This window comes from Alosa sapidissima, chromosome 10, assembly GCF_018492685.1.
Source record: "Alosa sapidissima isolate fAloSap1 chromosome 10, fAloSap1.pri, whole genome shotgun sequence".
NCBI classification, from domain to species: Eukaryota; Metazoa; Chordata; class Actinopteri; order Clupeiformes; family Clupeidae; genus Alosa; species Alosa sapidissima.
Window position 1 is genome coordinate 21,580,940 of NC_055966.1, and position 14,169 is coordinate 21,595,108.

General features: G+C 46.2%; 1 protein-coding gene across 1 annotated transcript in view; it reads left to right on the plus strand.

Moving 5' to 3' along the window:
* The window catches only part of znf407 (zinc finger protein 407), a 146,073-nt gene that overhangs the window by 49,280 nt on the left and 82,624 nt on the right, over nt 1-14,169 (plus strand). Inside the window, 1 exon segment of the mRNA XM_042107044.1 lies at nt 12,265-12,339. Coding sequence (XP_041962978.1) covers nt 12,265-12,339 — 75 coding nt within the window.

Sequence of the window (14,169 nt, forward strand, 5' to 3'; positions counted from 1 at the left end):
CAGTCTCACCCTATTACTCTTTCCCTCTCTCTGTCTTTCTGCTTTATCATTTCTCTCTCCCTCTCTCCCTCCCTCCCCTTCATCTCTCCCTCCTTTCCTGCTCTCCTCCTGTCTCTCATGGCATCACTGGTAGTCTTTAGGGGATACTGAGACGTTCCGTGTTTCTACTGTCAGGCGGGATGTGTGTGTCAGACCTCAGAGCGGACAACTGCTCTGTCTGTGTGTGTGAGCGTGTGTGTGTGTGTGTGTGTGTGTGTGTATAACACAACGCCCCGAGCCTGACTGGTCCGAGCAGAGTGGAGCCGTCACCTTGTGACATGCTCAGTGTCACTACGTCTGCAGTCTGGCAGCATCTGGCAGCCGAGGCATCCCATGATCCTCTGCTGGCCTTTCCAAGGCCGACTCCCAGGCTCTCTCTCCTGCTGTATCAGACGCAGGCTAAATCAAAGATGCTTGATTACTAACCAAGATAGATCAACGTAATTCACTTCTATTGGAACAAAAGGGGGGGCAGTTCTGGTCTCCATAAGCGGGAGTGTCATCTTACATCACAACATAAACCTTTTCTCGTCACAAGCAATAACAGAAGATAAACAGATTTTTGTGTATTATATTACTATGTAGAATTGTGTCTGATACCAATGAATCACTCTTTTGAACATGGAATGAAAAATTCATTGTGTCTGTGAACCGAGCTAGCTAACCAGCTAGTGCTAGCTTAGAAAGCTATGCGAGTTGTTAGCAGCATAGATATTAAAACCTAGACGCCACATTGACCTCTAGAATGTATATCAACAGCATTACAATTTCAAAGAAATTACATTTAAGACATTATCTTAGCTAGCAAGCTTTCTAGCTCACTTGGTAGTAAGTAGTAGCTATATGAGCTGAAATAAAGTTAATTTCCCCTAAATACAAACACTAACAAATGGCACTTGCACTTGTGGATTATGACAAATGGCTCCAAAAAACTCTCAGCAACTCCAGAAAGAAAATCCTGTGTATGCAGTGATATACAGTGTCCCAATTTAGCCCCGTATGAAATCTACAAAATATATGTTCAGACTATTCAGAACAGTTATACCCAATGTTGTAATCAAGGCTGAACCCTGAACCCAGGGCATCACCCTGCTTTGTAACCAATGAAATAAAACGAGTGAACTCTCACCAACTAGTCTCTGGGCACCAGAGGAAACAAGGGCTTAAGAAAAGGTCCTGGCAAAGCGGAGCTAATTGTGATGCACCGAGCACTTTTAATGTGTGCCGCTTGCTTCGGTTTGTCAGAGGCAATTGGGAATAGGGATGTGTGCGCACAAAGTGCATCTTAATACACATAACCTCTAATGTGATTAATTTTCTCGATACAAACAGTGGTAGTCCAACATATAGGTAGACAAGCAAACAGATAGCGTATAAAGATAGACCATTAGATAAGTCGATGGACGGACGCGGGAGATAGATAGCATCAGAAGTGGTGCCTCCGAGTTCCACTGAGCTAAATATGTGTGTAATTCAATCTGGCCTTGCTGACTGCACAGCAGTGACAAATGGATTCTCGCTATGAAATCCCCCATCCAAGAGACAGTATTAGTTTTTGCTTTAATTACCAGCCTCAGTAATGTTTCCTATCCATAACTGTCGGCCGAATAGACTGCTGGCTGGCGGAAGGGTGAAGGCCCCTGTCTACTCCCTCCCCGGGCCCCCTGCCGCTGATTCCTCTTCCCAGCAAGCGCACACACACACACACACACAGAAAGAGACATCATACTCCAACTCCCTCACCCCTCAGTGGCAGTGCATCTTTCATTTCAATATTTCAATATTCATTCCTCATCTGGGCGAGAGCTCAAAGTCACCGAGAGGAGGCGCAACTTTTTTTTTTCTTCTTCTTCCATCCCCTTTCTTCTCCTCTCCTCTCCTCTCCTCTCCTCTCCTCTCCTCTCCTCTCCTCTTCTCTCATAGTCCCCTACTGTATGTTCCTGTCTGTCCATCCCTCTGAGCTTCACAGTGATCTGCAGCGTGATGTGCAGTGTGCAGGCCTGCAGTCAGCAGGTAAGCTCAGAGGGGTCACAGAGAGAGAGAGAGAGAGAGAGAGAGGGGGAAGCTTCATGTCAGCCAGTCTAGCACACTTCACTCCCCACAGCTGTGTGTGTGTGTGTGTGTGTGTGTGTGTGTGTGTGTGTATTCAGAACCAGTAGGAGACTGAAAAGGGAGGAGGAGAAGGGGGGGAGGGGGTGACTTTATGAACATGAGTGATGGCTTGCCCGGCCAGATGAAGTTAATAAACTGTGTGACAGCCAGGGCTGTCTACCAAAGACAGCTTCGAGTGAAGGGGAGAGCGAGGGATTGAGAACGAATGAATGAAACGAGAGGAGTCGCTGACAAGCCCGGTACCGGTAATAGATTAGGCTAATTATGGCGCCTCGCCAAGTTGGTGTCGCAAAAGCCACGTGCTGCTGCTCTTAATAGTCATTATGCCCGAGTCTGGACGCTGTTTGGCATTAATGTAAAGTTGCGCCAAAGGATGGAGGAGGAAGAGGGGGGAAAAGCTAAAAAGGAAAAGGTCGTCCTCATTTGCATATTCGGGCTTCATTAGAATATGCGAATTATGCGAAGGAACGGGAGGCAGCGCTTGCCACGCGGCTCAGGTGATGAATGGCCGAGCCGTCTCCCAAACAGGCTGAGGGTGCGCTTTCGTCACCCTCATTTACATGTCACACTTTATTTACTTATTTTTTTGTTTATTTATTCTTTTACTTCTGCTTTGTCTCCTCATATTTCTGAGAGGGGAAGTAGTGGGGACGTGCAGGGGGGGTCTGACAATACATATTGTATCACTCGGTGCTCTCTATAGCCCAATGACTGAGGGAGACCTTTTTTGCAATTTAAATGTGTTGGACTCGGAAAATAAAAAAAAATAATAATACAAACTGAACAGCAATGTCACACAATTGCCACTTAAAATGGCAGCGAAATTAACGTCGGCAGCCCTCTCAAGGTTCCCTCGCTTGGCGTTTAGTTATGGTAATGGGATGTGTTGCAGTGTAATTTTTACAGACCGTGGCGGCCGTTTCACTGCACTTTATCTGCAGAGGCAAACAAACAGGTCCCTGCCCAGCTCCTCAGAAGACTATTAATAAGTATTGTGTGGCCACTCAACACAGAACCTGTGCTTAGGGGAAAAAAAAAGATCTTCATTTACCAACTGTGTGTGTTGTGTACTTGTGTTTGGTTTGCTTTTATAAGACTTCACCAGCAGAGTTTTACTCTGAAGGTCCTGATAGATACTCCTGCATCAGTAAACTTCAAATTCACCACATTGTCTTAGTGACTTAGCTGACAGATGGCAAATGCTCAGCCAAACAAAAACAATAACAGCCAAACATTGCCTCGCTCAACAATAAACAAACAACAGACAGGTGTAGCTGCGCCCGTTCCATGAACGCATGTTGGTGTGAAGGTAGTAGCATTAGGTGCTGGGCAGAAATGTATGGAGGGTGGAAGGTCAAGCTTCACAATGCACAAGCTCGCCTTTGTTTAGATATTCATGTTGCGCAGTCCCTCAGCAGATGGGAGGTCAACCCTTCGGCTTGCAGAGATGAACTCTTTCAGTGTCTCATCAGATGTCACTGTCTTTCACACTTGTGTTGCATTTTTAAAACATTTGTTACATTTGTTTCAAATGCTCTCCACATATGTGTTGTTATTCATGGGTGACCAGTCACAATAATCTGAAAACGGCTGTAGAGTTTAATAAAGTTAAACGGTATTAAAAACTGTAACTGTTACAATTCAGTAGGTCTACACCAGAAGCAGAGGGTAACACACGCAGACTGTTAGCATAGCTAGCTTTGTAGATGGAATTTGAAATTACTGGTAGAATTCTTTTTCAAGTAGTCTATATGAGTATACTTCAGTGAGTATGCCAGTGCCTTTCCTAAGATGTCTCATTTGTGTTATAAATAAATATCCCCCTTAATATTGGATTGCATTCCACTTATAGTGGCAGCTTCGCTCCTATGCCTTAAAAATTGACCTGCTTTGGAAATGTAATATTGACTATCTCCGCAGCTATTATTCATATAAAAAAGTGAGCGAAGTGACAGCTTGAAAATGAAGGCAGTCTAACAACCCAGACATTGAGCTAATGTGTGGCCACTGATAATGAATTGGCCCGTAAAGCCCTGTTTCTACCACAGAAAGTGTCAAGAGGGGAGGAAAAAAAGCAAAAAGCATTGGACTCCCCTTTTGCCCCCCCCCCCCCCCCCCCCCCCAATATTTTTTCCTCTTTTGAGATTAAGTTAATTATTTCTTTTTTTTCTTCTCTCTCCCCTCTTTAATTTGTCCTCAAAGGAATGGCGGATAGTGTAAACAGTAAACAGACTAAATAAATCATGTTTTTGTAAAGCCCCCCCCCTCCCTCCCCTTTCTCTTTATCTCTTTCTCTCTGTCTCACTCTCTATTCCTCTTTCTTTTCTTCCTGCCCCCTCCTGAGTTCTTTGGCATTTTTTTTTCCACAAGTCTCATCAGAGGTGTTAGTGTTTATTCTCCGGAGGCCAGACCTCAGTAAGCAGACCTGAATAGAGGTGTGTTCTGCGGCACTAATCTGTGCTCTGGAGGAGGCGGTGTGGGTGGAGGACGCGATGGTGCTGCTGCTGGTGGTGGTGGTGGTGGTGGTGGTGGCGGTGCTGTGTCTCAAAGGTTGTGTCCACGTCCATCCCCCAAAGGGCCACAGGGGTTGGGGTGGGGGCAGGGGCGACGGGGCCCAATTAGCAGTCGCACCTTTCGGTAAACAACATCAGCTCTTGGAACAAGTCTCCTTGACTTGTTAGCCACCGTCTCTTGAAATGGACAAAACGCGCCTCGGAACTATTCTAAGGGTAGAGTCGAGTGATGACTGAATCAGGCGTGCCAACAAAATGCAAAAAAAAACAAAATGACAGCATAGGTGTTTGGTTACCCCCGCAGCTTTTAACACATGCACACATGTATGGCGCCCACGTAAAGCCACTGTGTAAACACCTTGCGCGAGTGCACACTCCTCATATGTCGTGGTCATCCTCCACAAAGCCTGTCCAACAAAAACAACACCCCACCCCTCTCTTTTCTTTAGTAGTCAGTGCAAACAAATAACACAGATACCACCTCATTCGCCACCGCCGCCACCATTTCACCACCCACTTCTGTCCCTCATGTATACATACCTGACCAGACCTTATGAACATAAAGCAAGGCAGCATTACAAATTACCATACAGCAGAGAAATTGTGCAGCAAGCTTTTTAAAATACCAGCGCTGCCAGGGAGCCACTTGGTAATTTATCCTTTCACGGCTGTTAGCGGCGCGGTTTGTGATTTATTTGGCTTAAGAGAAGTTTTGTTTAGGGAGATAATGAGCAGGACTTCTGTTTAATGATTTAACACATAGCAGCAGGAAAAAAAAGAGAGAGGGAGAGGAGGGGAGGGGGGAGCAGAAAGAAAGACAGAGAGAAAACAAGAGAGATAGAGAGAGCGAGTGAGGGGGGATGAAGAAAACCACATATATTTTTTATATCTCTAACTGTACTTCAGAGACAGAGAAAGAGGAATAAATTAGCTGGGGAGGCTAACAACATTTTAAAATACAACCATTTGCAAAGCGCTCCTGCTTTGTCCTTTAAGGATTGCGGTTGTGTGCTCCGCCGAGGCTGCCTGCACTGCCAGCCTGCTAGCGTGCGCTCTTCATCACACGACGAAGAGGCTGCTGGGAAACACAGACACACACACACACACACACACACACACATACATACACACATTCTTTTTTCCCACATCCAGGCCCAATCCTTCCCAGTCAGATGCAGTACAGGCTGATGTTCTGTTTTACCTTTTTTTTTTTATCTATGTGTATTTTTATTTTTTCTGCAAGTTAACATTGCTGCTACAAAACAGTGGCATTCAAACAGAACACAATACAGAAATCCATGTGTTGCATTTGTACGACATCTACATTCTGCAAGTCTTACCCAAACAGACTCTGTCTTTGTACCAAATGAAAAATAAAATAGAATAGTGTCTTCCTGTGAACCTGGAGTAGAAGCAGCAGCATCCACACATGAGTGGTTTACTTTAAGCACTGCGTCGGGACTCGGCATGTGCAGCCCTGAATGCAGCTCTCATTACCGTAATTGTGAAAAGGGACTGTGCTGTATCTCTCTCTCTCTCTCTCTCTCCACAGTCCACTCACCACTGCAGTTTCTTAAAACAATGTGAATTTGTTTGACAGTGTTTCTTTAAAAAGCTAATGACAGTACACAGACTGAAGCACTTTTAGGCTTTGTCTGTTACATTTCTAATGTGTTTCCGTCTTGGAGTTGAAGGGAGTGGAGAGAGGAGGAGGATGGGAGAGGGGGGGGTGGGGTGCATTTGAGATGGAGAAGCTGTCAGCTTGAGCCGTGGTGAGCTTCAGATCAAGGTGTCAGATCGCATCTGCATTACCCAAGACTGATCACAAGCACAAGTGAATGAAAACAGCTGATGGATCATCGGAGGGCCCGGAACAATCCGCACGCAGGCAACGTTCGCCCGGAGACTTCACAGGCTCGCGCCAAGGCCCAAATTGTAACTGAGGGCTGTCTGTTCCCGCCTGCGTTCTGACAGTGATTGACCAACAAAGCTAATATTGCCCACTTCATCTGGCTCCTTTTATTAAAATAGTGTTTGAGGGATGATCAAGTGGCTGTTTTTTTTTCTATGTAATGATGTTAAAAATCATTTTCGACGGGCTGTTTTTTGGACGGGAGGGCTGACGACAGTGTTGTGTGATATAGCCATAAGCGGATGTCACGACGAGCTGATTGATGTGCAGTCAGACCTCTTTCCATCAAACGACTTGAAAGCCCAGGATTTGCTTATTTCTCCCCATCTTTCTCAGTCTCTCACTCTCCTCTCTTTCTTTCACTCTCCTGTTCCATCTCTCCATCCCTCTCTCTCCTTCACGCTCTCTCTCCTTCTCTCACTCTTTCATTCTCTCATCTCCTTGCATGTCATTTGCTTCCTCATTTCCCCTGAAGCCTGTCTTCTTTCTTTCTTCTTCCCTCCCTCCCTCCGTGATACACACACATGCACTTCTCTCTCTCTCTCTCACTCTCTCTCTCTCTCTCTCTTTCTCTCTCTCTCTGTGTTTCTCTCCTCAGCACATGTCCCTCAGCTTCTACTCCATCTTTCCATATTTCCCCATCCTATCTCTCATACCCTCTGCTAAATCTTCATATTTGTGTCATTCTGAAAGTTACTTTCTCAGTATCAGCCTCTCTCTCTCTGTCTCTCTCTCTCTCTCTCTCTCTCTCTCTCACACACACACACACACACACACACACACACACACACACACACACACACACACACACACACACACACACACACACACTCACACACACACACTCCCACTCTCATTCTCTCTTTATGTCTATCACTTTCCTCCTCCTTGCCTACTTCTTTCTGCCTCTGTTCGGTGTCACCTATTTTTAGTTCATTTTTTAAATATATTTTCCTCCCTCCTATCCCACTCCCGCCTTCCATGCCACCCCCCTCGGCCGACCCCCTCAAGCTGCAGGTTTCCATTAAACACCTGCTTAGAGCTGCAGCATGGCCTCACCTGCTAATCTGCGCTAATTTCCAGAGGAGTGGCCCCTCTCAATCCCCCATCTGTCTCCTGTGATTGCTCCAGTGTCAACCTGCCTCTCAATGCCACTCGTCTGCAGCGCGCGGCAGGACATTCACTCTCTCTCTCTCTCACTCTCTCTCTCTCTCTCTCTCTCTCTCTCTCTCTCTCTCTCTTCATCCCTCTCCTCCACTTTTTTTCTCCGCTATCCGAGGCCTCCATCACTTTCACGGTGCTGTTTTCTGAATTTAGACCTGTCAGTGAGCGTCACGATGGTGTTTGATGTACAATGGAAAACAAGTAAAGGAAGTGATGATTTCATAGCAGCTAAATTTAACTGTAGATTTACCAAACACCAAATGCAAGACAAGAGACCCCAGCAGTCAAGAAAAGTTATTGGTAGCATGATAGAAAGCTGTCACTTTTTCTGTCCAGGAAGTTTGTTTTTATCTTTCTATTCTTTTTTTCTCTTTCTCTCGTTTCTTCCTCATCACTCTGTCATCCTTTCTTCTCTTCCTTCCTTCTTCCTTTCCCCATTTCATCATTTTTTCCACATCAGTCTCTCTTCATTCTGTTTTACCCTCAATCACCTCTCTCTTCCTTCTTCTTCTTCTCTCTCTCTCTCTCTCTTTCTCTGTCTCTCTCTCTTCTCTTCTGCTTGGTTATGTGACTCATTTTGCCATCGGGCGACTGGTGTTTTGGCATGGAGGTGTGAGGCTGCTCTCAGCGAGGTCCTCCTTCGCTGTAAAGAGGAGTGTGAGTAATGGTGTGTGGCGAGTTGTCCTCGCATGCTCTAACCAGGAGGGGGGTACTGTGTGTGTGTGTGTGTGTGTGTGTGTGTGTGAGGATGGGGGGGGGGGGGGTTCAATCTACCTGCTGCTCCCGCCATCACTGAGGGATGGAGTCTGCCAGAGCCGTGACATTAAAACAGCAGGTGGACGCCATCATTAGGACTGGCGCGCAAGGCAGTCAGCTTCCCCAGTCTCTCTCTCACACACACACACACACACACACACACACACACACACAGCCCTGAATGGTCCTCATATACACCCCCACCCCCCCACACACCTCCCCTCTTTTCTCCACAATATACGCATCCCTCAGTCTCTTATAATGTGCGAGAAACAGCCCATGCTTGTCTCCTAGATCTGTCTGCAGCCGTGTCTCTCTGCCAGGGGGCCATGTGGAGCCTCAGCCCCAGCTTCCCTGGCACTCAGTGCAGTGGCCCTATCTCTCACACACACACACACACACACACACACACACACACACACACACACACACACGTCCCCCATCCCCCTCGTCCCTGTAGGAGTCCTGCCTCCACTGCTGGACCACAGGGACTGATTTACGCCCCTCATTCTCATCCCCTGGCAGCCCCCCCCCCCCATCCCACCCGTCTTCCCAGAGAGCTGGCTACCACTGCTGGTTTTGTTTACGTTATTTATTTGATGCCATGCCGCTCTAATGTGCGGAACATTTCTGGGGGAGAGAAGCCATGTGATGATCCTATCCTCGGACCCTCTGTCAAGGTGTCAACTTACTCGTCGGGATGTTTTTACGGTATTTGATGCCATCATCTTTATCCCCCCCCGAAACCCACCCCACCACCACCACCACCACCACCATCACCATCACCCTCATTCCTCACCCACCCCCCTGCCTGAAGCCAAAGACTACTTACCCCCGGCCATGTCACCATTTTCTCATGTCCCATGTGGAGTGACATCACTCAGGCCCAGCATGCTTTGCCAGAGGGGATCTGGTGAAACCGCAGCGAAGGGGCCGCCTAATTTACATCCGATCTGCACATCAAGGAACGGCGAACGAGCCGCATTAAATTGTTTATATTGAGCATTGATACGTTATCTTTTTCATCTGCTGTGAAGGGGGGAGGGGGGGCACATATAAAAATACATTCAGAGTAATTGAGCCATGTCTCCTGGCTTATCGCTGCAGTAGCGGCGCGGCACACAGTTAACGAGCTGTGCCTTTCCGATTAGGCCAAGGAAGAGAATGTGAAATCCGATTCGTTCTTTTTTTTTTTATCTGGGATGGTATTAGGGGTAGTCCTCCAGGCCACAGACAGTCTTGTCGGGTGGACATTTGTTCGGGGAGAAGAGATATTTGGGAGAATGCAGGTGTGAATGACTGTTTTCAGGGCCTTATAAAAAGACTCCTAAAGTATGTTTGTCTTTATCACAAGATAAAGGGGTATACCAATATATAGCCACAAAAACCTCTTCCTGTCATCACCATCTCAGAACCAAAACCATTGCCTTTACAGAACCCAGGGTCCTAAACTAAAAGCAAACTTGAATGCAAATCTCCTTTGAAAAAGACTACGCTTGATTCATGTACGGGAAACCGTTCCAAAGAGGTTACAGTAGTTTAGTGTATGCAGTTATCCTATCCTCTTCTATCTCATCCCTCCTCTCTCTTCTCTCTCTCTCTCTCTCTCTCTCTCTCTCTCCTCTCTCTCTTTTTCCCGTTGTCTCTTCTCGCAGTTGAACAGGGAGGCGCCCTCGCCAGATGCTTTCTATTGCCTCAGAACCAGTTGTGGTGTAATCTCACAATCAAATTAATTCCACAGCCTCCTCTCCTCACCTTCACTACCAAATAGAGAGAGAGAAGGAAAGAAGGAGACAAAAAAATAAATAACATGAGTTGAGATTTAAATCTCACTCACAACATGCCAGTTTGATTTGTAACCCCCCACTATCAAAGAATGCTAATTAAAATCATATTTTTGCATATGTCTTGTCTTTCATAGGCATATGCAAATTATTCCGATTGCCTTTCAGCACTCTGTAATTATGTTTATGAAGGACAGCTGTAATACATAATTAACGGCATCGTTGGCAAGCCCTTTTTTACACACAAACTCAGATATAAATCAAAGCGTTTGCAGTTTGTATACTTATTTATTTATTTATTTATTTATTTATTTATTTATTTATTTGCTTGAAAAAAATAGTATTTATAAACATCAACAAATGCAAACTCAGGTTATTTATTGCTGTAGCCATCACTACAGGCAGGCAGCTGACGGTGGTGTCGGGGAAAAGCTCCTGTGTTTGATCATGTCATTCTTCTGCAGTGAGGTGGAAAGGTAGTCACACGCTCAGAGTCTTCACTCGCAGGCCATGTTCTGGATGGATGACTGGATTTCTGGGGAAAAGAAGAGGGGCAAAAAAAAAGAAAAGAAACAGATTTGCATATACACAAACACACTCTCTTGCTCTCCCTCTCCCTGTCTGTCCCTCTGTCCCTCTGTCTGTCTGTCTGTCGGTCGGTCTGTCTGTCTGTCTGTCTTACACACACACACACACACACACACACACACACACACACGCATTCAGCAGAACAGAGTAATATAAAAAAATAACGCAGGGAGCGAGGGAAAGCACTCTTTGAATATGTATGTGAGCTTCTGTTAGTGACAGCTTTTGGGAGTAGATGGACATGAGGGTGGGGTGGGGTACTGGAGGGGATGCATTTGGCCTCTGGGCATGCAGATCACTGCTTTGGCCCTCGCCAGAGTCACTGTCAGGGTGACTTTAAGTATGAAATAATTGTGCATGCATTATTTTTTTCCTCCTCGGAAATGTCAAACGCTAAGAGGCAGTAACGGGAGAAAGAGATAGAGAGACAGGAGGGAAAGAGAGAGAAGGGAGAGGTCTCCCGACAAAGCGGACGCGAGAGGAAGAGTCAAAGAGACAAACTTGTCGAGACGTCGCGCAAGCCGCCCAACTGAAGTGCCAGGGAGCCCTGGAGCAAAGGACGGAACAGTTATCTCTCTTTCTCTTCTCTCATTCTCTCTCTCTCTCTCTCTCTCTCTCTCTCTCTAACTCTCTCTCTCTCTTTCTCTCTGTTGAGCGCCACATAGTGTGTGACATCCCGAGCCACAAGAATGCTCAGCCCTACGAATGATCCTGTCTGTTTCCCTTCCCTCTCATTGATTTTTATTTTTAGATGTGGTCATTGTCTCGCTACATTTGGGGGAGAAGGCCTTGAGAGAAGGCAGCAGACGAAACTCTATAATCTCTGCACCAGTTAGGCCTGTCATGCCGCCATTTTCCTTTCAGACGCCGTTAGAATGCTCGCTGGAAAAAAGGGCTTCAGACAGGGCTCCGCCACTGTGGTCAGGCCCACGACTGATCTCCCGGCCTGTCGTGTCACGTTTGTTTGCTACCCAGGCTCGTGTGTGTGTGTGTGTCTACACACATCCTTTTGTCTTAGACTTGCTTCATTTAAATGTGACACATTCAGTGTCACACAGTGTATGTGTGTGACTATGTGCGTGCATCCTTCAGGGCAAACCAGTTTGTGCGATAACTTTTCCTGCCTTTTCTATTTTCATTGCCGCGGTTATGATCGGCGACTATCACGTTATCCTCGTCTTCACACTCGCACACTAGGGTCCCAACCAAGCAGCGAGACATCTCCCAGATGTGCCGCCACTTCCCTCATTTCTCTCCTGGGGCGGAGTGTACTGTCATCTTGGGAATAGCCGATTCTCGCACACGCCACACACCACGCACCACACACCACACACACTCTTCTTTTTTTTCCCCTCTTCTATGTTTAACATTGTGACCTGTTTGTTTGTGCGTGCAGATGGGCCTTTGTGATGAAGAAGCACCTGAGTACACACCTGCTGGGCAAACACGGCGTGGGGCGACCCAAAGAGAGGTAAGGAAATGCCCAGCACGCAGTCCCACACCTAACACTCACACCTGAGGCGAGGGACCTCATAGGAAATAATGCACACCTAACACCTACAATACCATCATCTCCAAAACCACCTTCTAACCACTCTATATGAGATGGTAAGTGAAGGGCGAATCATAGCTTTAGCCTTTATAGAGACTCCACACCCTCTCTCTCTCTCTCTCTCTCTCTCTCTCTCTCTCTCTCTCTCTCTCTCTCTCTCTCTCTTTCTCTCTCTCTCTCCATCACCATCCTGTCAAACTTACTCTCTCTGTCTGTCTCTCTCGCTTTCACACTCAAGCAGACACACTCACCACACACACACACACACTTGTCTTGTCTGATTGAAAAGTGATGTGATGTTTCCCTCCATGTTGTCTTTTAACACAGGCACACACACACACACACACACACACACACACACACACACACACACACACACACCATCTGCAGCTAGACCCTTCCTGTCAGACGCAGCTCAGATGCTGTCAGCGAGCATAGCGCCGTGTGATGAAATGAAGTTGTGAAGTTCGGCTGGCATGCGAGAATGAGACGTTAAACACCCCTCAATCTGCCAGACAGCTCCGCTCAAGGAAAACTCCGCCGCACACTGCATCCTACCTCACAGCGCCCACCCCCCCACCCCCCACCTCGTCTTGTCTCGTCGAGCCCCCCTAACTCGCTCGAAATTGATACTTCTGACAATATGCCACATTAGATGTGACAAGCGACCTCGGATATTAATAAAGTAAGCCCACCATATGCTCTCCGCAAAAAAAAAGCATACATGCGTGTTATTAATTCAATTCCTGTGTCAGCTGTTCAATCTAAACGAGATCAAAGCTTTATTTGATTTACCGGTAGTTATTCATTTAAGTCATTTAGCAACGCATAACTCGGGTAAGGAAAAAAAAGCAGCAACAAAGTACAAAACTAGAAATAGATGAACTTTCAGATTAATTGTGAACGAAAGCTGCGTAAATTGTCAGCTTGTTTTTTTTTTCTTTTTTGTTGTTGTTTTTAAGTGTAGTTGTCATTGCTTGTTTTGCTGATTGTTTTTGAAAGTGATGCAGCGTGTGCGATTTTAATATCTTCAATTAAATGATGCACCTTATCATTAAAAAAGGAATTAATGTCACCCTTGCAGAGGCAATTAGTCCATGACACAGGGCAGGGATTATTGCTTTGTCAGTATATTGCTACTTGGTGTCTACACAACCAAGGGTATGGAAAGGACATGCATACACACTCACGCTCATACACACTTACATACACATACACATACACATACACACATGCACTCTTTCTCTCTCTCACACACACACACACATACACACACACACACACACACACACACACACACACACACACACACACACACACACACACACACACACACACACACACACACACTAAGGTCTACATACAGTATACTGAACCATTTCACATGTAGTCTGTACAGTAAAGGAGTGACCTTTGGACAGGATGTTGAGCTCTGACGCCGGTGTGTAACCCAATCACACAGTACTAAGACGATAACCAGACACACACACTAACATACACTTACACACACAGATTGGTTCAGACACAGAGAGAGACACTTTAATGCATAGCTTTGGACACATTTATCTCTCTCTCACTCTCAATGGCCATTTTCTCCTCTTTTGCTCTTGCCCACACCCCCCACAGATACACACACACACACACACACACACACACACACACACACACACACACACACACACACACACACACACACACACACACACATTTACGGAGAGATGCATACAACATATTAATCATAAAAAGATG